The sequence below is a fragment of the Lynx rufus genome, unplaced genomic scaffold (assembly GCF_022079265.1).
Source record: "Lynx rufus isolate CCGP_SWC_20201006 ecotype Redwood Valley unplaced genomic scaffold, mLynRuf1.p SCAF_3, whole genome shotgun sequence".
Classification (NCBI taxonomy): Eukaryota; Metazoa; Chordata; class Mammalia; order Carnivora; family Felidae; genus Lynx; species Lynx rufus.
The window spans coordinates 175,697,839-175,725,306 of NW_025814845.1; the positions used below are offsets into that span (position 1 = coordinate 175,697,839).

Consider the following 27,468-nt stretch of genomic DNA (forward strand, 5'->3'; position numbering starts at 1 on the left):
CAATAAACAACACACACACAAAAACTCCACAAAAACTTTAGATATCAGAAAGAACTACCAGATACGTTATAAAAAGAACTATGCTATTTAATAAACAAGCAAAGACTGAAAACCAAAAAGAACTATGTTCATTGTGTTTAATGTAATAAAAGACAACCTGAAATATCTAAGTTAGATGAAACTATAAAAAGTGATAGAGCAAAGCTGTAAAAGAACCAAAAAGAATCTTTGAAGGCAGTGATCAACGGTGGTGCTAAACTGTGACCTTTGAAAGAAAGGAAACTCAAAAGATGGGTACCATGATCACTTGACTCTGTCCGTGACAAATTGGCAACCACCTGCTTACAACTAGAATCAGAGCAAAACAAGGTGGTCACGCTGAGCTGAGAAGACAGAGATCTGAATTCAGAGAACATGAACTGGTTGGAATCTGTAGGATGGAAAACTGGAGAGGAGGGACGAGGCAGCGAGCAGGGCCCAAATATCTGTGTAGGGGTCCCTTGTGATAACAAGGCTGTGGGCTGGCCTCGTATCGTTTGTATAAGGTAAGACCACCTGAGGCTTGACAGGTAGTAGCTACTGTTGGGATGAGCACATCACACAGTCAGTGGAGGTCAAAAAGTGCAAGGGGTGGGCAGTAGTGCTGAGAGAAACTGAAATTCTGGCCTTAAGAAAGTACGGAGATACTAAAAACACCTCCTCAACACAGTGCAGAGCTGAGAAAACAAAAGGCCATCTGAGTTATGAATATGCACCACACCCTAGAGCAGAGACTTGGGGTCTACAACGTCACTAACTTCCCTGTTTGATTATTATTAACACCTGCACTGATGGTACAAAAGCAACGAATAAAACTGCTGGTAACTTAGCACAAACCAAGGCAGTGGCCCCAAACTACACTAGGGACCCCTGCATTCTTCACTGCCTTGAAAGAAAAAATAAATAAATAAAGTGGTTTCATTTTAGAATGTCCTTAACGACAGTAAAAATTATTAACTGTATTAAATCTTTACCCACAGATACACATCTTCTTAATGTTCTCTGTGAAGAACTGGAACATGCATAAAGACTTCTACTATCTCAGTTAAAGGACTCATGGGATTACTGTGGTTGCAAGCTGAACTAGCCACTTTTTGTCATGATGCACCATTTTTAATGAAAAGAAGAACAATACTATGGTCATTCAGACTTGGTATCTGGCAGGCATTGTTAAAATGCCAATGATGGAAAATTTAAGTTTTCACGCAAAAATTAGAATTTTGCAAATTTTTTTTCTCTGCCTACATAAATTTGAACGTAGACTTTTCTGCTGACATTGGTATAACAAAAGTAGTTTTTTGGTATAGATTTAAAATGTGTCAACATCTTGGAATTTCCAACTCAGTGAGTTAATATTTTCAAAATGACCAATGGAAACCTACAAAATCATATTTGAGTACAGAACCTTTCAAAGTGAAACACAGATCATTAGACTGTGATGTTACAGAGTATAGAAAGTTTTCTGTTATGGTTTGTTTCCATATGGCAATTGCCTATTTAGAGTCTACCACTTGTCAAGTTTGGATTGGGATATCAAAGAAGAATACTCACAATTATTCGAAAATGTTATTATATACATTTCCCTCTTCCAACTATAAATCTGAATTTTCTTCATCAGAACATATTGCACACAAAAGCAGACATGAGGATCCCACTGTCTTTGATTAAGCCAGATAATAAAGACTGTATGCATTAATGCCAATATTTTTACTAATTTTTGGTTTTGGAAAACATAGTTACTTTTCATAACAACATTATTTCTCTCAATATATAGTGAATTTAGTATTTGCTAAATAAATGGGTACCTTTATGAAGATTGTAGTTTTGATTTCTAATGTTATATATGACCCAAATAAACAAAAGCTCTTCAGAATAGAAAAAAACGCCAAAATACTTGGAAATTGCTCTAGAATAAGCCCTAGACTCGACACACCCTAATAAATTCTAAAACCAACCCTCAACAAGATCTGCAGGAGACAGTATGAACATCGAGTCCCACTATGATAAAGATTTTAGGAAGCACCTTGGGCTTTCCACAGAAATGCACTTATTTAATAAAGCATAAATCCAAACATCCAGAAGTTCAGGGTGATTTGCCAGCAACCAAAGTCTCTGCTAAAACAAGCATAAAAATTTTTCAGAGGAAGATAAATAAAAATAATATTGTAGTCCCTATAGTATCTACTATTGAATAAAAAATTATTAAACATATAAAGAAAAAGGAAAATGTGATTCACAGTCAAGAACAAAAAAAGCAGTCAAAAGAAATCGTGTCCAAGATGCCCCAGATGTTGGACTTAGCAGACAAAGACTTTAAAGCAATTATTATAAATGAGTTCAAAGAATTAAAGGAAAATATGATCTGAAAAAGTAGAGAGAGATACTCAGAACCACGTTGGAAAGTTGAAGAAATCATGCTACCCAATTTCAAGATTTATTAGAAAGATATAGTAATTAAGACAGTGAATTATTGGGATAAAAACCGATATTCAGATTAACAGAAAAGAAAACAGACCAACACAAGTATAGCTAATTGATTTTTCTATAAAGAAGGCAAGGATGGGCGCCTGGGTGGCTCAGTCAGTTAAGCCTCTGACTCCTGATCTCAGCTCAGGTCATGATCTCCTGGTTTGTGAGATGGAGCCCCCATCAGGCTCTGGGCTGACAACACACAACACAATTCTGTTTGGGATTCTCTCTCTCTCTCTCTCTCTCTCTCTCTCTCTCTCTGCCCCTCCCCCACTCGCACACTCCGGGGCACTCGCGCTCTCTCTCTCAAAATAAATAAATAAACTTAAAAAAAATACAGGCAGCAAGGTAACACGATGATGGAAAAAAATATTTTGAACAAAATACGTTGGAACAACAGTTACCTACACAGACAAGAAAAAGAAAACGCACAAAGTCTGACTCTTACCTCACACTTAGAAACAAATTAACTCCAAATGAGCCATGAATTCAAAAATAAAAGTTAAAACAATAAAACCTGTAGAACAAGACATGGAAGAAAATCTTCATGGCCTTGAGAGAGAAAAGATTTCTTAAGATAAAAACGGCCTACCCATAAAAAAAAAAGTTGATAAATTGTACTTCATCACAATTAAGACTTTCCGCTTTTCCAAAGACAGTTATGAGCATGAAAAGGAAAGTCACAGACTAGAACAAAATATTTGCAACAAGTACATGTGAGAAAGAACCCAGATCCAGATTATATAATGCTGAGACTGTCGAAAAGAAACAGTCAAGAAATAATTTTCTATTGTGTCAAAGTCCAAGTTTTTAATCATACCTTTGTTAGTCTTTGCCTTTCATACCAAAGTCACCAAAAATTCAGAATCCTGTCAACATCTGGGACTAGCATACTTGTGATACATTACTTAATTTCACCTCAATGAACTACCTGCCTTTTTGTGCCTAATCAGATACCCACTTATTACTTTTTTCCACGTACGTCACTGGAAACAAAATGAGGCTGCACTTCTTTTTTGGAAAAAAGTTCAAAGAAATCAAATTCTCTGCAAGTCGTCTCCACTCACTACTGACAAAACGTCACAGTTAACCAGTTAAGAACACAGTTGGGTTAAGAGACCATCCTCTTGAACAGGACTGCATGGGTTAGAATCCCAATTCCGTTCCTCCTAGTTCTGGGGCCCTAGGAAGTGATTGCACCTCTCTGCTCTTCCATCTTCTCATCTGCAGATAAGAAAATAGCAGTAGCCACCGCATGGAGTTATTAGGAGGACAAAAAGAATAAATATTTGAGGAGTTCTTAGAAGAGTGCCCAGCATATAGCAAGCAGGAGCATAAATAAGGCAAAGGGCACAAACTTCCGGTTACAAAAGAAGTAGTAAGATGCCAGGGTGTAAAGAACAGCATGGGGTGCACACTAAATACTACACAGTATTAACAGTAATAACTTTGGTGACAGATGGTACCTAGACTGACCGTGGGGATCACTATCATGTATACCTGAAACTGTTCTATGTTTTTTTAAGACATTAAAAAATATTTACTCACTCAAACAATTAAGCCAAGTAAATAAAAATTTACTGAATTCACATCAGAGTTTTTCACGATCAAATTTTGGCGTGAAATTTTATAATAAAAGAATCCTCCAATTAGAATCTGCTCCCATTATCAAGTTCACCTACAAATATAGAAAGTCAAGAATTTTTTAAAAGGCCTATTGTATCCAGAGTAACTTAGAAACAGATGATTCTATATGCATATATAGTAGATTTTTAGATCCAGGTCAATTATATCCTTTTTATAATAGAGGTAAGCCAGGCCACAATACATCTGTGAAATCAGCATTATCTGCTTACGCAAACCACAATTTAAGACAAAGCAGGCCCTAAAATAAATCTAAGAATGAGTCTAACAAAGGATACTCTTTCTACCTGGAAACCCCAGAGAGTCAAGTCTAAATGAAAGTACCGCCCAGGAGTCAGACAAACGTGAGTTTTAAAATACTGTTCTGTATTTTGCAATTGTCTGACCTTACACAAGTTACTTCACCTCTGTCAATCTCAATTTCCTCTTTCATAAAACACTACCTACCTCAGAGAATTGCTGTTATAATTAAGTGAGACACTATATATAAACCTAGCTTGGTTCTTGGCATATGATAGGGATGCAATAAACACCTTGTCCCTTCAATCAGGATCTTTTCACCTGCCTTTCAAAAACAGAATCATACACACAGAAAGCGCTAAAAATCTATCTGTTGGACTGAAATAAAGGCAAAATGGTAGGAAGAGCCCTAGGAACAATGAATTCATTTGTGCCAAGTCAATTATTGTTTTATGCTTCCTTTTATTTAGGGGAAGATTACTTTTCTAAACCTTGGCTAGACTCTACTAAATGAAACACTAATAAGGAACAAAGCAAATAACTTTAGTCTAACTACACAAGTTTCTAAAAGGATTACATTTTTTTTTTTTTTTTTTTTTACAGTTCTAAGGGACAATGACCACATGAAAAAGGTGCTTCCCAATCTGTCTCTGGGAGAGAAAGGCAGATCCTACCTCCTTTCCAAAACCTTCCCTAAACTGTCACCCCACCTCCCCTCTCTCAAGTCCTCGAGGACTTAGTATTCCAGGCAAACTCCTCATTAGTATAAAACATTATAGCCAATTAAAATTCATTTTAGTGCCACTAGGTACAAGGTTTAAAGTTACATATTTAGAAACAGTTGCCTCAAGGAACACAGGATTGAACCTGTACCCTAACATTCTGATTTTGCTTTGAACTTTAGTTTAAGAAATTATATCACTACTACGGGGCGCCTGTGTGGCTCAGTTGGTTAAGTGTGAGACTTCAGCTCAGGTCATAATCTCAAAGTTTGTGAGTTCGAGGTTCCTGAGTTCAAGCTCCTCATTGGGCTGTGTGCGGACAGCTCGGAGCCTGGAGCCTGCTTCGGATTCTGTCTCCCTCTTTCTCTGCCCCTCGCCTGCTCATACTCTCTTTCTCTCACAAATAAATAAGCATTAAAAAGTAAAAAAAAAAAAAAAAATATATATATATATATATATAGATATATATATATATCTATATATATATCTCACCACTATTTTTTTCCTATACCTCTGAGAACTGATTCAACAGACTGAACTTCAATGTACTGTTGTTCTTTCAATCTGACAAAGAATGTAACTCTTTCACGTCTTCATTTTTGGGGAAATATACCAAATAATTTTTTTAAACTTACTTTTGTTTTTTACTGGATTTGATAAATGATCCCATTAGCAATATTCTTTCCTTTCTTCTGTTTTTTGCTCTACTTTTCATCCCCGTGGCTTATTTTACAACTGAAAGTTTGTACCTCTTAGTCCCTTTCACCTGTTTTGCCCACACACTGGCCAACCAATATTAGCAATATGTTTAATAACAGTACTCAATCACATTTTCACACCCCACCTCAGCTCCTTTCCCCCACACTGAGGAAAAACAACAACTGATTTCATGTTTTATCATAATTCAAGTTTAAAAAATTACACAGGATATGAAACAAAGGACATAAACTAATTTGCATTGATGGTAACAAAGAATGGCATATGGTAATGGACAGTTATCCAAAGTTAGCTTACACAAAACCCAGCTGTAAGAACTCCTTACTGTTGCCACCCAAGGGAAAAGAGAGTGAAAGCAAACAAGCAATTACCGAGGCTCTACCTGCTTTACTATTTCACTTAACTTCCTCTAACAACCCCATGCAACATGATGCTCATTTTATAAATGAGAAATTGAGGCTCACAGCAACTAAATTTGCTATCCGTCCAAGATGACAGTTTATAGGTGGAAAAGTAGAAGTCATATCTAATACTAAAGTCCGGCATTTAATTTCTGCCTTATTCTACACAAGTACAAGCAAGATCACCCCAGAACTGTAACTCAAGCTTTTTTACCCTTAGGTGAATTATGAAAGGCACATCTACGTATTTGTCCTAAATAACTTTATTTACTGCTCCCATGACCAGCATCCTCTTTCTCATCCCATTGAACAATCCCCCTGTGGGAAACCATGAAACCAAGGTTCAGAAATAACACCCATGACAGCTAGGGTTCCATTTTAGAGACCCACTAGAATATTTCCTGTTCTTATTCCCTCAATCCTTATGATCAAGCATATTCTTTCTAAAGACCAACACTCAAAACTGTGCCCCCAAACAGGCACCATAAGTGAAAGGCAAAATAAAATATATGTCCTCTATTTCTAACCCTGATTACTTGTACCACAGAGCAAATTCAGAAATTTTCAGGCCTGACACAAAATAAACATATATATTTGGACACAGTGTGGGATTTCTTCATGTCTTATTTGTATCTGTCATGTCTAAGGGAAAAATATGGAACAATTCACGGTAAGGTTTACATACTTAACCCTGGATTCGGGTTACAGATGAAGAGTCTGACACCCACTCCATTTAAAGAGAAAATTAAGGGGCGCCCAGGTGGCTTAGTCAGGTAAGCATCTGACTCTTGATTTCAGCTCCGGTCACGATCTCACATTTCATGAGATGGAGCCCCACATCGGGCTCCGCACTGACAGCACAGAGCCTGCTTGGGATTCTCTCTCTCTCCCTCTCTCTCCTCCTCCCTCACTCTCTCTCCCCCCAAATAAATAAATAAACATTAAAAAAATAATATGAAGAAAATTAACAGATTCCAATAATTTAAGGACTAAGAGTACACATTTTTTTATAGCCTGGAACTGCACTAACTATACTTAATAATTTTCTATATAGTTTGGGCCAGTTGAGAATGAGGAGTGAAAAGGACGCTGTAAATCTTTCTTTCCCATCTGGACCTGCTTCTGCAATCTCAGTTACCACGGAACTGTACAAAGGGAGGACACGGCTTTAATATGAACACGTTTCAGATAATACGATAACCATGTAAAGGGAGAAATGACTGATTCCATGGGCCATTTGCATCAAATACCATTTTCATACAAACACAAATTTACACCAGACATCTCACTGAAATCCAGATCATTTCGGACCTCCACAGTTAATCTAAAAGTAAATGCAAATGTATAATTAATTCCTTTAATAGACAGACTTGAGCAATAAGCAAATCCCTGCACCACTTCAAAAACTATAGGAGGTCTTTTTTGTTGTGTTGGGTTTTGACCCTTTTCCTCCTAATTTAAACATCTTGATATATTCCTTAAGGCCTTAAGAGAACGAAGGCATTCACTCTGGGAATTATAATAAAATGCAATTGGACAAATATAAAACTTTATATATAAATATATACACTTACCACCATTAACCAGAATGCCTACTAAAGTAGTCTCAGATTTATAGTAAATGTATAAATACTCTAACTTTCTTGAAAGCAGTTGAACCTAAGTGGGCAAGTTATCAAGATAACGGTGTTTGGTGTTGGTGGGGACTTTTTTCAGAAGGGAAAAATTATCATCATCCTTAGCTCTTCTCCTCCTTTTAAGGATACAAGTGTGGAATTTCGCCAACTTTTACTTTTTATGAAAATGCTATATTGAGAGTTGTTTAGAAGATCTCAATTCAGTTTATATGGGGAACTGATGTTAAAAAAGCCCATGGGAGGTATTCTGGCAGGAAAAGGGAAATGAGACAATCATGAAACAAAAGCAAGCGAATCGCATTCTCAAGGGCTTCACTGAATTTTCAATGAATTTTTGCAAAGAGTAAGGAAGATGTGAGAAATGACTTTCCTTAACCCAGCTCATTTATGAATGACATATAAATACATAATGTGACAGATTAAACCAAGAACCCAAGTGGAGATCTCCAGCAGTTACAATTTCATTCTTAATTAAGAATTTGTGGCTTTCCAGGACTTTGTGCTAAGATAATTAAGGATTACACATATATCTAAAGAAAAGAATATTCTCTATAGTACTATTTAGAAAACAAAAGTGAAAAATCAGAAATATTATAAATGGTATAATATAGGTGACTGATTTAAAAATAATGGTTATTTCCATATAATTCTTGACAGCCATTAAAATGAGATTAGATAAAAATATTCACTGATAATGAAATATGTTCGCATCACAAAGTGAAAAAATAAGAAACAGTATGCATGGAATGATCCCGTTTTTACTGTAAAAAGGATTACATACACAGGTACTGTGGGGTCTAATATTGTTCGATAGAAATCCCTACAATGATGGATATTTCTATAATCCGCACACTGATAGGACACCCAATAGTCACATATGGTTATTACACATTTGAAATGTGGCAAGGGCAACTGAGGCCCTAAATTTTTTAGTTTTTAAATTTTAGCTAATTTTATTTAATGGCTACCATATTGGACAGAAAACAAGATGTGACAGTTGTTATAGGTGTATTTTCTAATTTTTCTTTAATGAACATCTGTTACTTCTAATAATACCGTTAAGACAAAACCAAGAAAGTTGTTAACTTTGACATGCTATGTTTAAAGTAACAGGAGGTATGTATGTACCTGGAGTAGTCCAGCACCAATCCCTTCCCTCCCTGACCCCTAATGTAGGCCATTCCAAGTTCTAGGGCTTTTAACTTCATAAAAGGACAGGTAACCATGGAAGTGATCAGACAAAACTCCATTTAAAATAGAATTTATACAAGGAAAGTAAGTATCTTTTTCTCAATAGCAGATAAATAAAAAATGTAGTTACCTGAAAATCATGAGAGGGATATTACTTTAGGAGTGAATTACAATAATAAAAACGTGGTTTAGGTTTTAGTAAATAGATTATCTTAAGATTTTGTGGTTTTTTTGTTTTTTTTTAATAAGGCTAGCCTGGTAAAGATTGCTACTTAAATTTGCTAAATATTATACAATCTAAAAAGCTAACCTAAAAATAAAAAAGAATTTATTCGGCACACTTTAAAGAATGAAATTAATTCTTTATCCTTAAAATATATTCTTAAATAAATCCCACTAAGCAGACAGAACTTTCAGTTCTCAATAAAGAAAACACTTCTATTATAACAACTTTATATCAGCTTTACGGACTGCTGGAAATGAACAATTTTCTCCTTTCCTCACAGATAAAATGGTAGGTAAGATGAATCATCTGCCTCATGCATAAGATACAAATATTAGCAAAATTAATTTGGCTAAGTGCTTTGAGCTGCCTCAAAGGAAAACACTTTATTAAGTATCATCCATCCACAGCAATTTCTGGTACATTTGCCACCGTCACCTTTTTCTTTCTTCTCCCTCCCTACCTCAATTTCTCAGTTCCTGACAGCAGCAATTCAAAGGTTTGATCCACAAGTGGCAACCAAAACTGCCCATTCTTTATAGAAAAACCACTATAACAGAAGTCAATGCATGACTGGAATCAATATTCAGCGCCCTAGCCGATTGAAGAAGAACAATGCTTTGACAAATGACAGACAATCTAACCATAATTTGTACCTGACCATAAAATGTGTCTTGTACTTGTACAGGAATATGGAAATGTTGGACATGCTGCAAATTCACCGATCTTTAAAATAAAAGCACTTCAAAATATCACCTAATCAAGAAGAGGTGGAAAATTACTGGGCTTCCTTATCCCCATTAACACAGGCTTAATGCAAAAAAGGCCAGAGAGAACAATGCTATCTTCTTGTAAACTGCTTTGTCACCCCACACACATCGGTGTACGTGGAACGTACCACAGACACTAGTACCAGTCATGGGCAGTATTAGTACCAGTGATGGGCAATAAGAATACAAGAATGAGTAAGATTATTGTTAGCTCCCTATCACAGAGAATGACCAAGTATGATCTAAGTAGAATACTACAGAAGCATACAACGAGGCACTAACCTATTTGGAGCATACTCAAGTTCACACCTTACCTGATTCAGTTTAAGAGATTGGCCCCTGGTCTTAAAGCTGCATTAGGAAGTAAATACACTTTGATTATTTTAATTTAATTTTAATTTTATTCAGCCATTTTAATTTAATTCATCACTATGCACATACCAATCGTTTATGCTAATAAATAGGAAGGTATTTTAAAGTGTGTGTATGACCCTGGTTTACCTGGGGAACAACTCCAAGATATTTCTCTCCATAATGGCATCCCAACAAGTCATTCTTCCTAAATCATCATTTCTTTATAGTTTATCTTTACTTGAATTCAATTTCACAAACAGAGTGTTTTCAGTCAGGCTAGTCTAGGTTATGTTGCAGTAATGAAGTGCTCCAGAATCTCATAGGCTTATTAGCAAAATTAAGTTCATTTCTCATTCACACGAGTTGAGAAAGTGACAGCAGGGGAATTTCCTTACTCACAGGTCAGGCTGAAGACAGCTCTATGTTAAAATGTGATACCCACATAACCAAGGTGGAGAAAAACAAAACATAGTAAACTATACCTTGGTTCTTAACACTTCTGCTCAGAAATTATATATTTTGCTCCCACTCACATTTTGTTAGGTGGGAAAAGAAGGAAGTAAATATATTCAGTGGACAGAGGACCATTTACTTCCAGAACTGGAGATTTGTTGGACTACACCAGACTAAAAAGATCAGCATTTGCAACTTTGCTCATATTTCCTGTCTCGATATTGCAGAAATATGGAAAGCTATGAGAATTATACCAAGGCCAACAACATGAAGAAATAGCTCAAAGAATATCTATGTGTCCTCTGATCTCAGAAAAGCAGAGGGAAAGCACAAGCAAAAAAATGTTTAACTGTAAGCAATTAATGAGCCTTCCTTCATGGGAAGGTTTCAGGCAACAAGCTATTAAAATAACCTACTTCCTTAAATTCTAGAAATATACTTCCAAATGGTAGGGGCAAACAATGGTCTCTCAAAAATAAGCAAGCATATTTTAGATAATTATTTTCTAATTAAAGAAGGTCCACCTTACTTTTACTCTTAAATCTTAAAATTGACCTATATAATATATTCACTTTTCATTATGGAGTCGCTTACTCTTTCATTTTGAATTTTAAAAATAAGTCCTAAACAAATTGTTATAATGCACTTCAAGCAGAAACCCTTAAACCCAAAACTGCTTTCCTGCATTTCTGCAATGTAATTAAAGTTATAATCCTATTTCCCTATAAACTGCTTTTAACCTAAGAATAATTGTCTAATAGAAATCTTACCTTATCATTCCAATGCTGGTGAGACACCAAATACTCTTCTATTTTAATTGACAAATTGGACTTCACCAAAACTAAAAACCTTCGCTTGTCCAGAGACACCATTAAGAAAATGAAAGGTAAGGCACAGATTAGGAGAAAGCATTCACAATAATGCTTATGATAATCACACATCTTAGGACCCATAACCACAACCCACAAAGAATTCTTACAACTCAATAATAACCATACAAAAAAAAAAAAAAGATCTGAACTGAGATCTCACAAAATAATATACACAAATGACCAATAAAGATGAAAATATGCTTAATACATTCAGCCTTATTCAATTTGCTTAATGCATTCAAATATGCTTAATACATTCAGATGATTCAATTTCCTGAATAATCAGGAAAATTCAGCTTCTTGTAAAGTTCAACATAGATGTATCATTCCATCTAGCAATCCCACTCCTAGGCATCCATCCGTAAGAAATGAAACAATACGTTCACACCAAGACCTATACACCAATGTCCACAGCAGCATTCTTCGTAACAGCCACAGACTGGAAAGCACCCAAATGTCTGTCAACTGGACTACATCCATGATGGAACACAACACAACAACAAAAAGGAAGGAATTATACAGAAGTACAGTAACAAAAGCTGCCAGATTTTTAGCCAAACAGACTCAGAAAAAGAAGACTCAAATAACCAGAATCATACATGAAAGGAGTATATGACTACCAAGGTTACAGAAATAAAAAGAATTATAAAGAAACATGAACTGAATGGGAAAACTGGATACCCACAAAGTTGGACCTCTTGTCTCACATCGTATACAAGTATTAACTCCATATGGATCAAAGACCTAAAAAAAGAACTAAAACTATAAAACACAGAAGAAATGTTCCCTATGTTTAGAGAAAAGCAGGATTAACTCTTCATAACCTGGGATTTGGCAAAGGATTCATTCTTATGACACAAAAGCACAAACAACAAAAGAAAAAGTAGATTTTTTAATGTTATTAATCAAATCATCAAAATTAAAAACTGTTTCACTGCAAAGTATGTTACCAAGAAAGTGAAAAGACAACACAGAATGGGAGAAAATATTTGCAAATCATGTTTTTGGGATGGAACGTGTACCTAAATATATAAAAAATTCTTACAATTCAACAATAAAGTGACAATCCAATTAAAAATGGACAAAGGACACAAACAGGCATTTCTCCAAAAAATATACACAAATGGCCAAAGGGCACATGAAAAAATGCTCAAGATTACTCATCAGGGAAATGCAAAATAAAACCACAACAAGGTTCTGCCATAGAGCAGGCATTTTACTCTGAGTAGGCACAGAGGTATATACACTCGGAAATGGTGCAAAATAAGGCAAAGTTCCTGTGTTTCTACTCAGGCACAGAGTAGGGAAGAGTACACAGAGGTGACAGACAAATATATGATTAAGCAAATATATAATTTCAGGCAATAAGTTCTTAAGTAAAATGAAACATGGTTGTAAAAGAAAACATGGTTAGAAAAACCAGACAAGCAGGGCAGGGCAAGAAATTATGATAGCATCACAGCAAAAGTACAAGGAATTAACATTATGTGTGAAAATCTGGGGGGAAAGTGTTCTAGGCAAGAGGAACAAGTACGCAGACCCCGAGAAAGATGCATGGTCGGTTTATTCCAGAGACGAAAAGACCAGGGTAGCCACAACATGAAGAAAGGGAGAGAAGGACAGGCATTAAGTCCATGCTGTAGGTGGAGGTCTGACCCAGATCAAAGAGGGCCCTGTTAAGGGATTAAGATGTCATTCAAGTGTAATGAGAACTCTTTGTGGAGCACTTTAACCAGGCCAAAGGTATGATCTGATCAGGGCATATAACCTGTGCAGCTGCACAGGGCCCCATGCTAGGTTTAATGCTCTGCTGTCACCATCTTGAAATACTTAATAATTTTAACTTTTAACATGTATTTTGTAAACAAAGTCCAATGGGACAACGGAGTATGCTGCGAGAGAAGAGATACACTGGGCAGCAGCCCATGCACACACAATAAAATCAGAAGTTTATATAGAATACCTTTTTTTTTTTGTCACCCAGAAACAGTATTAAGGTATCCTTTAAGGCATAATGACATGGCTCAAAGAATGTTAATTATTATTCAATATTTGAAGGAATCCAAGTTCAAAACCAAACTCATCTTTACTTCTTCCTCTCCCTGACTCACCCCACCCTCTGCACCTCACCACTCAGTACCTCTCTGGGAATGGCGCCCAGTTGCTATAGTGAGGCCGGAAGAGCCACGTCCGTACTCGAGAACTTCTGATAACAAAGATGATTGGTTAAAAGTCAACATCTGACTCCAGCTGGGCATCAGATTCCTTCTATCTCAGGTTTGAAACACAGAGTGGATCTGAAGCCAAGACACATTAACATCACTGGAGAATTCTAGTGGGGAGGGCCACAAACCTAAGCTGTTGGAAGTCCCCAGAGCTGGCCTGGTTCCTCATATCTCCACTCTTGGTTCTCCTGAATGGTTGAGTTTCTGACTCAACCATCTGACATGCAGTCTGACAATTTTACATGCAGTTTTTATCATAACTTCATGTATCTGCCTGACCCTTTACAAAGGCCCTCTAATCTGTAAATGATAGCAGACCCCTCTAGTCTAGCTGATCCTATGACCAACCACAATCCTGCTTCCAGTTTCCTACTTCTCCAATCAAATCTACTCAACACAAAGTGGATTATTCTTCCTTTAATATAGGCTTGATGGCTTCACTTCATCCAAATCACGGCCTACAGAATTTTTTATCACATGAACAGAATTCGGTAAGAGCAGGAGGTAATTCCATGAGTTCAATCACTATACTTAATCAGAAGGTTTCAACCATAAGATTTAATATCAGATTAATGATAGTCAAATAATAAAATTAAATCATTTGAGATAAATTGTAAAGATTATAAAAACTCAACTGTTTGATTGCCAAAAATGTAAAATGGAACATTTTCTCATCTGAGATAAGAGGAGTCTATTTGAGCATTCACATCAATTTTGTTACTTAAAATACTCTTAGTTTATATTCAAATCACTGTTTTTTTGGACCAAGTATATCACCATCTATTTTGATGCTATAAACATTTTTAAATCCTGTTTTACTCACCAATGTATAAATCTAAATGCCTAGCAAGTGCCAAATGTTTGAAAACAATAAATAAGTATTTGTTGTTTAAGTGATCAATGGTGAGGTATTCTGTTATTTGCAAGTGAATGTATCCCAGATAACAGAGCCTCTTACTCCATTTTAAGAAAATGAGCAAGGGGTGCCTGGGTGGCTCAGTTGGTTAAGCTTCTGACTTTGGTTCAGGTCATGATCTCACAGTTGGTTGGTGGGTTCGAGTCCCATGTCTGGCTCTGTACTGACAGCTCAGAGCCTGGAGCCTGCTTCAGATTCTGTGTCTCCCTCTCTCTCTGCCCTTCTCCCACTTGCACTCTGTCTCTGTCTCTCTCTCTCTCTCAAAAATAAATAAACGCTAAAAAAAGAAAATGGGCAAAAGACACGAAGAGATATTTTACACGAAAGGATATACAAACAGTAAATAAGCCTGTGAAAAGACATTCAACATCCCTAGCCATTAGGGAAGTACAAATTGAAATCATCCTGAGCTATCCCTACATACCTATTAGAACAGCTAAAATAAAGGAAAGTGACAACAGCAAATGCTGGCAAGATGCAGAGAAATTAGATCTCTCATATACTGTAGTAGGAATGGAAAATGATATAACACTCTGGAAAACAGTATGACAGCTTCTTTAGGAAACTAAACATACACTTAACATAAGATCCAGCAATCACACTCCAGAGCTTTTATCTCAGAAAAATGAAAACTCATATCCATGTAAAAACTTGTACGTAAGTGTTCAAAGAAGATTTATTTATAATAGTCTGAAACTGGGAACCACCAAAATGTCCCTCAATTGGTGAAGGGCTAAATCATGGTACAGCAACACCATGAGATACTAATCAGCAATTAAACAAACAAACAAAACTGAAAGGCATTGTGCAATGTGGGAAAAAAGCCAATTTCAAAAAAAAATCACATGCCCTATGATTCTAGCATTCTCAAAAATGACAAAATTATAAAGACTGAAAACGGATTAGTGGTTCCTACGGGTTAAGGATGAAAGCTGGGGAGTAGACCATAAATAAGTAGAATGAGAGGGATCTTTGTGATAATAGTTCTGTATTTTGATTGTAGTAATGACATGAATTTCCAAATGTGATAAAATGGCACAGAACTATACAATGTACCAACACTAGTTTCCCATGCTTAGTTTTGTACTATAAATGCATAAGGTATAACCAATGGGAAAACTAGGCGTGCCCATTTCCCTGCTTTTCCAATCTCCTAGAGGTCCCTGCATTCCTTGGCTCATGGCCCCCTTCCCCATTTTCAAAGAAAGTAATGGCTGGTTGAATCCTTCTTACAATGCATCATTCTGACTTCCTTCCTATCACCCTTCTCCAATTTTAAGGAACACTGTGATACCTGGTGCCCACCAAGATAATTCAGGATCTCTCTCCATCTTTAGGTTAACTGACTGGCAACCATAATTCTATCTGTAACTTTAATTCCTGTTTGCATGTAAAATAAAATATTCCCAGGTTCCAGACACTGAGATGTGGACATTTGGGGGCCATTATTTTGCCGCATACTACATAGAGCAGGTCCCTTCTCATAGCTGTAAATTTTAAAAGTACAATTGTAACTCATATGAGATTTTACCATCTCATATTATCTCTATAAAATAACAGCAAGGTAAAAAATAAATAAAACAGTTCTATTATTTCTACTTGATAAGCGAAGTAACTAAGGCACAGGGAGTAATCTGCCCCATAATCTGTCCTAAGTCAAAGTGCTTGCTAACGAGATCCAAGAGTAGTCATGAGGTCCCATGATTCCTGTCTTGTTGCTCCTTTGCAGACCACAGTCGTCTTCAGTTACGCTAAGAGCAAAATCCTCCCTATCGCTGAAAACTTTTGTGTTCGTTTTTATCAGCCCATAATTTAAACAAGTCATCAACTGGGTTATTTATCACCTAATCTCTCAATCTCTCTCTCTCTCTCTCTCTCTCTCTCATACACACACACACACACACGTACATATGTGTGTAATTACATAAAAATTACATAAACTGTATAATGTAATAATTTCTGCTTTAACTTTTTTCTGAACCAGGATCTTATCCAGGTTAATATATTACATTTGACTGAATAAACTTAAGTTTTATCCAGTTGAATGCTCACAAACTAAGGCATGCCTTTTCTACGGCAAAGAAAAAGAACAGACAAAACACAATTATGTAAGACTCCCCAAATGGTAAATAATAGGGGGGAAAAGGGCAGAAATCCTATCACGTATGAAATAATTAATTGAAGTTCTAAATTGGGATAAGAAAAAAATGAGAATGTAGCTAAACATTTTTATTAATTCATTTCAATAGCTGACTTTAATTATGGTATTAAATGATACTATTAAAGTTGGCCTAATCTTTCCTAATAAACCAATTTGCTTAAAGACGTCTTCGAAAAATATCATCTTATCTGTTTTCTCTTACATTTTTCAACAAATATAAAAGTATCTGAATCAATATTCTGTAATACAATAGGAATGTTATTTCTGATCATGTTATTTTTATATTAACATAAGAGCAGTTACCAATCACTGAGCATATACACTACAGCATTTAGCATATACCCAGATATAGATATTACATGAAGAGGTTTTATTTGCATTCTCTCACTTAATCCCCTTACCAATTATATGAAGTACAGTTATTACTACCATTTTAATAACTAAAAGAGAATAAGGACCTTGTTCAAAGACCCACATCTCTTGGACTCTAACCAGTGTAATATAATGCCAGTGAGCGTGAAAAAAATTTTTTTGAGTCTGAAAATTTTTTAATTTTTTTTGATGTTTATTTTTGAGAGAGAGAAAGAGACAGAGAGCAAGCAGGGGAGGGACAGAGAGACAGGGAGACACAGAATCTGAAGCAGGCTCCAGGCTCTGACCTGTCAGCACAGAGCCTCACGCAGCGCTCGAACCCACGAACTGAGCCGAAGTCCAAGGCTTAACCAACTGAGCCACTCAGGCACCCCAAGCCTGAAAACTTTTTTAAAGTGCTAATTGTTAGATTTTAAGTAGCAGTTTGAATTTGAAGTTTCCAAGTAAGATATATATATAGGAAAGATCCTCTTACCCTTTGCGTGTAAGACAAATGAAGTCAAGAATTATTTCAACCTACAGAAGGAAAGAAAGCAAGTGACAGGAGCTTTGTTTCTCTAAAGTAATGTCACTTGCTCTATTCAGCCTTTCATACTCCCAAAAAGCTGAAGAACTCCTCTTTAGCAAGCAAATTACAGTTTCTTTTCTTCCAGTAGTCTTTAGAAAGTATTCCACTGACTTCATGTTTTCAATGTTGTAAGTGGAAAGTCCTTTGCTTAATTTTTTCCCCCTTTGTGGGCAACTTATTCTTTCTGCCTGGAAAAGTTCCGTATATAGATATATATCTTCCTCAGTGTGTCTTTTCACATCAAAACAGCATAGAGCTCTGTGAGCATTTTCAATCTCAAGACTTGGGTTTTTCTATGCTTATCATTTGTTTAATTATTACTGATCTCTTCTATCAGTAATTTTTGTCTATTTTCTTTTTCCCTCCTGAAACTCCTGTCACATGTAAGGTTTTAAAATAATGTTGGTTTCCTAGATCTATTTACCTTTTTCTTCAGGACTTCCTTATGCTAACATTTTGTTCTGTAGTGGGGGGCATTTCTCACATGTGATCTTCTACACTACTGATGTGGTCTTTAATTCACCTACTGAATTTTTCACTTCGAAAAAAATTAGGTTGTTTTGGCCCCAGGAAGTTTCTTCTATATTACACTTTAATTTCCCTGATGGAATCTTTTTATTTTTATTTTTTCATTCAGGGATATGTATTCAGGTTGTTCAATCTTCCCCTCTGAGAATTTTTCATTTGGTTTACTGGGTTTCCAGGTCTCAACGCTGGGTATTCCAATCAGTGAGAATCCCACAGGTGTTCCAAAACCAGGCGCCTCTATTTTCATTGAAACTGTTTGCTGTGGAAGTCAGCAAGCTGTCCCACGCCTGCTGAGGAACCAAGAAGTCTCCAAAGGGAACACGCTCTCTCCCCCTCTCCCTTGAGAATCACAGAGTATAAGCAGAGATGGGAGTGTAGTATAAATGTGGACGCACTGGAATTCTATAAAGATTCAAGAGATTTCTTTATTAAAGGCCCCATACTAGAACTTCCACTTAGCTACCTTTGCCAGATCTCTGTATCAGTCATAAACACTATACACCTGGAAATGGCAAAATCCAATTCTGTCTACCTTAAACAGGCAGAGCCACTACTGATACCACAGGAAAAAAAAACTGCTGCTATAAATAATTCCTTAACATCTCTAAGTCTTTTGGGGTGCCCGGGGGGCTCAGTTGGTTGAGCACCGGATGTCAGCTCAGGTGATGGTCTCGCAGTATGTGAGTTCGAGCCCCGTGTCGGGCTCTGTGCAGATAGCCTGGAGCCTGGAGCCTGGAGCCTGGAGCTGGTTTCAGATTCTCTGTCTCCCTCTCTCTCTCTTTCTGCCCCTCCCCCACTCACACCCTGTCTCTCTCTGTCTCTCAAAAATAAATGTTAAAAAAATGTTAAATATCTCTAAGTCTTTGTACTCAAAATTCTACAATATAGAAGGGGGGGGGGTGTGTCCGATTGATCAGGTGTGTCCGATTGATCAAAACAAGTCCATCCCTGTATGTTCCTCTCCAAAATGATCACTCATAGTTTTAAATCTCCAAAATCAGAAAAGCAATTGGATACTAGTTAGCCAAAATTAATCAAACAAACAAAAAACAAATGTCCATTATTTTGGCAGACTTTGTATCAGTTAACTTTGCAAAAGATGTGTCTACAACTGGCTTTTACAATGAATTTCAAAGCACTAACACTTGGATAGTCTTAAAAAAAATCAGATAATATATATTCAGAAAAGAAGATGTCTTTTATTTTTTGGACACTTTATATCTGGGAGTAGAGAGACGTAGAGAGAAATGAATAAGTTCTAAAGGTAGAAAAAGTATTGATTTCTAAAGTAAATTAGGTTTGTTAGACAGAATCTAAAAATTGTATCATTGAATTACTATAATGAACCATGACCTCGGTCTTAAGTAGCTGGTTTAATTATACAAGCATTTAAAGTTGATTTTTTTAAAATAATCTCAGGCTGTATTTTGTTCTTTTTGATGGTAGCTAAAAAAGCATCTAAGAAACACATGGAATAGACTTTTTGTTTTTTTAAACTTGAAGTTTGTATTCTTAATCCCCTTCACCTATTTCAGCCATACCCCCACTGACCTCCTCCCTTCTGGCAACCACTAGTTACTCTTGTATTTGCATCTGTTTGTTTCTGTTTGTTTCGTTGGGATGGATTTTAAATTGGCCTTTAAAAAAAAAAAAAAAGTCAATAAAGGGCAAACAAAAGAAACCAGGAGGTCTATGTTACATAGTAGTCACAATTCAGGTTGAGATCTTAGCAATAATAATAGCAATTAATAATAGCTATTACACCTGTCAGAATGGCTAGACTCAAAAGGACAGGAAATATCAAGTGTCAGTGGGGATGTGGAGAAAAAGGAACCTTCATGGAATTGGTGGGAATACAAACTGGTACAGCCACTGTGGAAATGAGCATGGAGGTCCCTCAAAAAATTAAAAATAGATCCTGTAATTCTACTACTGGGTATTTACCCAAAGAAAATGAAAACACTACTTCAAAAGATACATGCACCCCTATGTTTATTGCGGAATTATTTACAATAGCCAAGATATGAAAGCAACCCAAGTGTCCACTGAAAGATGAATGGATAAAGATGTGCTATACATATACACACAATGGACTATCACTCGGCCATAAAAAAAAAAAAAAAAAAAAGGATGAGATCTTGTCATTTACAACATGGACAGACCTAGAGGGCATTTTTTTTTAACCCAAAGGGTATTATGCTAAGTGAAATAATCAAACAGAGAAAGAAAAATACCATATGAATTCACATATATGTGCAATCTTAAAAAGAAAAAAAAAAAAGGCAAACAAACAAGCAGAAACAGAGTGGTGGTTGCCGAAGGGGAGGAGGATGAAGGATGGGGAAAATGAGTGAAGGGGAGTGGGAGATACAGGCTTCCGGTTATGGAATGACCAAGTCATAGGGATAAAAAGGTACAACACAGGGAATATAGTCAATGTTATTGTAATAGCATTGTAAGGTTACAATAGCTATACTTGCGGTGAGCACAGCATAAAGGATAAACTTGTCTAATCACTATGTTGTACACCTGAAACTACATCAATTATATTTCAATTTAAAAAAGGAAAGCAATAAATATTTAATGTTCACTATACCAGATCCTCTAAGTACTTTAAATGTGTTATCAGCTAATTCTCCCAAGAACCCAAGTATTCCCATTTCACATATAAACATGGCACTTAAATGGCCCCTGGTCTCATAGATAGCTGGTCACTGGTCACATCAGGATATAAGACCAGAACACGTGCTTTGAAGCAATCCATCCTGCTGCCTCCTTTAAGCCAGATGACAACATGGCCTGGCTCTACTTTTATAAATATCAAAAATATTCACTATGATACCTCACATATGGAGTATGATTAATCTGAAAACAATCGGGCTAGCATTTCATCATCTAGGCAAAAGCCTTTCAAAAATTAATTTTGTGCACTAATCTCTCCAAACCATCAGACTCAAGTTTTCATCCAGTTGTGCCAAAGTGGAAATTTGCCTAGAAGAAACATTTCAGAGTTCCTTAACTCTTCTCAATTTACAAAGTATGATATACAGCATAACTATCAGAGATTTTGGTATATTTGGTTTCCTAATAGATTCCTGAAAGCTAATTAATGTACAGAAGGATCTACATCCAATCTTACTTCCCATAACTATTTTAATAGCAGCTATATCCTCAATTATATCTTCATTCCAGTTTTGAAGGTGCCCTTCTCCTTCCCTCAACTTTTCTAAGACACAAGCACTTAACCAGAAGGAAAGCAATAGGTACCAAAGCACAGAGGACCACGGGGTTGGGGGACTGCGGGAATCCATTCTGTAAACATTCAAGTCCTACATCTAGTCTCTTATTCCAACAAAACCTAGATAAAAGGAGCATTTCATTATGTACTTTTGGGAGAGGGATTAGGAAGAGGAGGAAAGAATATTAATTGCGATAAGCTATTCAGAGGGGTACAGGTACAGAAAACATAATACTGAAGCCTAGAAAGGATAATAATTCAAGAAGGTGAAAACTATACAAAATTCTGTGACTAATGACAGAAGAATCCAATGGATATGACAAGGTAAAGCAAGAAGGGATGAAGGTAGGAAGTTCAAAGTCTACATTAGGTAAGAATACATAGCAAATTCAAAAATAATTATCACATGGGTAACTTACCACAAATAAGAGAGGTTTTGTGGTCAGAAAGGATATTTTATAAGTTCCAGATTTTCAGGGTAGTTTTATGTAATGACTTAGTCCAGGACATGGCTGCTTTAGTGAAAGACTTGGGAGGAAATGGGAGAAACAACTTTAAATGGAGTATCTCAGAGATCAAAAAGGACCAGGGTACCCAAAGGCTTATGTCAACAGATGTAGAAGGGAGAAAAGATAATGACAGACAATGACATAAAGAAGCTGTACATCAGGCATTGCAATAATTTGAGGAAAAATAAAAAATATACTGGAGGCTGGACTAGATGGCTATGAAGAGGGAGAAATTCTTAATACCACCACCACTATATCTTTAAAATTGACATATATGTTTGAGTTTTATCATAAAGATAAACATGAAAGATTAAACTTGAAATGGCTGTTATCCATCCCAGAAGATAACAATTATGAAAACCAATCTGCCATGGGTTAAACAAACATCCACCATCCCGAGTGTTAAGAAATAGATACACTCAAAAGAAACTATGCATGACTTCTAGAAGCTTGTTTTAGATTTCAAAATGAAAGGTTTTATACAATAAAGTAAAATCTAAAAAATATATATACATTTAGGTAAATATGAAAGAGAAAGAAGTGTGATTGAATATAATTTCATATAATCCCAAAATTTTAAATGGTTGAAAAGTTCAATTTTACTTGAAATTGCTTTTTTTCTAGACTATGGCACATGTTGAAAATATTAAGCTTTGTACTACTGTATTCGAACCACTCAAAGCTTTCCAGTGCTAATAACTGGTGTTCAATTTTAGCAACATGAGGAAAAAAGATTTTGCCTTAGAGCTAGATGACTTTCCTTGAATCAACATAAAGCATCCCAATATGTCATCCAATTCAGTAAGAACTTGTATTTTACAGGCTTGTATTTGATGCTAGAATGGAAAATTTGCAGTCTTTTAAAGAGACCATAAATTAACTAAATTTGATAATAGCAATCCATCAAAATTTAGTTCCACATCAGTCGGCATCTGACTTGCATTTGGAAAGTTAATGTTGTGAATCCTGTTCTTAACCAACTTTATATTGCTATCTCTCTACTTCCCTTTTGATGGAAAAAAAAATAGCTTCTAAGAATGAAAGTAATAAAGTCCTCTTTATTTATTCTGTGAGAACACTATTTGCACCACAATAAAAAAACAAGAGAAAAAATGTTAAATCTTCATTTCAAACTTTATACCTGCCAGATTGATCTTACAGCTTAGATACCATCAAATAATACTTACCGATACATACGTCGATTTTCCCTTTAATAGCAGCTTCGTGCAGAGGGGTGTAGTTCCAATTATCCCTGGCATTTGGATCGGCTCCTTGACATAGTAACAGACTCACAACCTCAGCATGGCCAAAAGAACAGGCATTATGAAGTGGGATGAGACCTCCATCATCACGAGCATGGACATTAGCACCCATCTGTAGTAAGTGTTCTACGACATCCTTCCTTCCAAAACCTAAAAAGGAAAATATATAGTGAAGCAATTTTGTGTAAAAACAAACAAAAACAAACAAACAAACAAAAAAAAAACACTAGGATTTCTTTAATAACATTAACAAATATGAACACCTAAAATACTGTAGCAAAAAAGGGTAAAGAAAAAAAATGGCTACCATTCAAATAATTCTCTCCTCTTACAGAACTCTAAACTAAGAAAGTTGATCCTTAAGTCTTTGGGTAGTTCATTCAAAAGACATTTCTTCAACATCTTTTATGTGTTGGGCAACTGTTCTAGAAATACAAAATGAACAAGACTCCTGTCCAAGGCATCCACTTTCCTCTCATGCTTCACGAGAAAAATTGTATCTATAAACTCCACCTCTATATTTTAAGAAATAAAGGTTATTTAAATACCGCCAACAACCAAATCTAAGACAAAGTACAACATTCAACATTATAGAGAACATATGGATACCAGAAAAACGTGGTAATGGTTTGGTGACAAGAAGTTAGAAAAGGAAGAATTAAAGACAATGCCAAAATATTCTACTCTTGGGACTTATGGCCAAACTAAAACATTGCAAGCTTGAATTTAGCGACCCTAAGGAAACAATATGACAAAGAAGCCGGAACACGGGCATTTGGAAATGCAGAACCAGAAAACTGGTAGGAAGTATCATAATTTTCAGACAGAAAAAGTGGGGGGGAGCCAGAGCGGATCTGAAGCAGTGCAAGGACTAGGCATACACTCAGAAAGGTAAAGATTACGAAGAAAGTACATTATAAAAGTCAGAGGGCAATAACATTATGCAAGTCCAGCATGAGGATTTAGAAGGGAAAAAAAAAAACCCACCGACAATTTTAAATTTTAGTACAATGATGAAATTGTAAGCTACATTACAATGGATTAAAAAGAAAGAAAACCATAAGCATTAGTATTTTTATCTTTATAAGTTAATACACTTCATTAATGATTCTTTCTCTACTTTAAATTTTATTTGGTTTTACCATCTAAGTATCACTACTCCCATGCTGTTACTTACCGTGTAATGTAGTTAGAAAATGGCATCATAAGTAAAACTAAGACTAAAACAGTCCTATCTTTCTCCATTTTATGCATATATAAACTAAATGAGAACTATGAGAAAAGTTGAAAAAAAAAGATTTATTTCAAGATATGTTCTCCACACTATCTATAGAAATTCATTTAATTCAGGAGAGCAGGCTCCAAGAAAAAGTCTTCAAAGTAAAGATTATGTTTCCACAGATACGTATTGCAAGGTCAGAATTGGGTTTCTGTCGAAAATATCCTTCAAATTAAGCTGAAAATTTTGAGTGAAAAGAGGCCGATTTTGTACTACTAACTGGGAATACTCAAGTATAGGCTACATGCTAATGTAACTATCACCATCTTACTGTTTGCTTTTTAATATCTGCACGACTTTACAGGTGCTAGGTTCTGTTTATTTCCCTAACTGCAGTGTGCTTCTCACCCTACTAGCACAACCTTACTCCGCCACCGGGCTACACGCACTTTCCTTACTCGTGAAGATTTTGTCATTTTCCCTCTGTGGATTTGAATAAAGCCTCCATGGCAAACTCGCATTTCCCTAATCAATGCATTAATAATACCTGAGACTGAATTTCCTTTCTTCACTAACAAATGGGTTAAAATAGATATTTTTAAACTTATCAACTGGCATTTTAAAAAGTATCTATTATAACTTTGAAGCAAAATAGCAAAGTGTGTGTTTACTTTTTACTAACACTTTTATATGTAAAATATAAAAAACAAAAACAAAAAAATGCTTGGTATCAGAAAGAAGGGCGGAAATGGAATTGTGCTCACACATTGATAATGTGAGTGCAAATTGGTACCATATTTCATTTATTTATTTTGGGGGGGGTTGGTGCAAAAAAGGTGGTTTTATTAAAGCACAGGGACAGGACTCATAGGCAGAAATAGCTGCCTAGTACCACACGTTAGAAAAAAATATAGCATTATCTGAACAAAGATTCTGCATCAAGATGTTTATCAAAGCATTATTTATGGACAATCATGGAAACAGTTCACGTGTCCAACAATAAACTCTCTATTAAATAAATGATGGTTTTTCATATAACATCATCCTGTACTAAAAGGATGCTACAGAACACTGTGACTATACTTAATGACACTGAATTATACACTAAAAAATGGCTAAAATTGTAAATTTTGTTTAAAAATAAAATTTAATAAATTTCAAAGTTGTGTATTTTACTGCAGTTAAGATCACCAAAAAAGTATAAACCATACATGCCAAGAAAAAAAACAGGATATTACAGAAAATTCAACAACATGGGAAAGTGTTTTCAGATTAGTCTTTTAGATTAAAAATATATAAAACAAAATCCAGGAGAAAAAATATATATACATATATATTTGAAATACAGATAGAAAAAAAGGACTAAATCACTAAGTAGTGGGATTACAGTTTCTTTTTATCTGTTTTCTTAAAAACACAATTTTGTATAAAATATATGTAACTGTGTAACACACATACATTCATAAAAGAAGGTAGAGGTGAACAGTCAAAATCAGTGAAGACAAAGAAGAAGTTATCTTTTTTTTTTGAGAGAGAGAGCATGCGCACAAGCAGGGGAGGGGGCAGAGGGACAGAGAGAGAAACTTAAGCAGGCTCCACACTCATCCAGAGCCGAAATTGGGGCTCTATCCCACAACCCTGGGATCACAATAAAAGCTGAAATCAAGAGTCGGCCACTCAACTGACTGAGTCACCCAGGCACCCCAGAAGTTAGCTCTTTTAATTTGGGTTTGAATTTATGAAATATTAAATCAGAGGTTTTGTTACCCACAACACAAAACAGTCCCCTATTTAAACTACTCAGAAATTTAGTACTTAGTAATTCAGAAACATTTACTTAAAACCTAAAGTTTACTTAAAACATATATTCTACCTGTTCTATTGAGTACAAATCATAATTGCTTATTCATCATTCTATAATGTTAAATACATTATTTTTACCAATAAAGAGAATTCATTATCTCTGATGGTTATACAAGGCCTTTCTTTCACAAACAAGGTTTGTAGTCATAATTATCCCTATAATTGAATTGCTTATTTGGGTCTAAAGAACCAAAATAAAAGTAGTAATTAGGATCACAGTCAAAGAAGTACATAGAATTTGAAGTAACTTATCACTAATTAACTTGCAGGAAAATAGTCCCTAAGCAAAAACATTACAGACACACACTTGCAGACAAGATTTTCAGGGACTCACTTCATCGAACTAGCACATGTATAAAAAATAGCTAAATCACAACTTTTTAAAGATATAATGTTGCCATTTATACACAGTTGCTACTTATACATACATTTATGGCTCAGTGTTATGAAGTACAGGAGGAAATCAATAAACCTTCTCTCTCTGATCCAGCAAAGGTCACTAAAAATTAAGACTAATTCTCTGATCTTTACCAAGTATGTGCTGTAACAGACATCCAATCTGAATTGTACTCAAGGTATAATTTAACTTCTACAGAAAAACTCTTTTTGCTCAAAGACCATGCCCTATTCTTGACAATAATAAAAATAACAATAATGGTAAGCAACTAACATTTTGTAAGTTCTTATATGCGTCAAAAATATGCCCAATACTTGACATGCATTAGCCCCTTGTGATAACACTCCGTGGGAGATCCCATTATCCTCATTTTGTTAAGTGATTCTTTCCCCCAGTGCTGATATTAAGAAGAAAGAAGAAAGAAGGAGAAAGAACAACAACTGTGCTTCTAAATACACGCCTCAATTCTATCTACTCC

The 27,468-nt window shown here is 35.6% G+C and overlaps 1 protein-coding gene across 1 annotated transcript in view; it reads right to left on the minus strand.

Annotated features, from left to right (window-relative positions):
- The window catches only part of TNKS (tankyrase), a 210,691-nt gene that overhangs the window by 154,947 nt on the left and 28,276 nt on the right, over positions 1–27,468 (minus strand). The window contains exon 2 of the mRNA XM_047092410.1: positions 23,437–23,661. Coding sequence (XP_046948366.1) covers positions 23,437–23,661 — 225 coding nt within the window. The remainder of the gene's footprint in view (positions 1–23,436; positions 23,662–27,468) is intronic.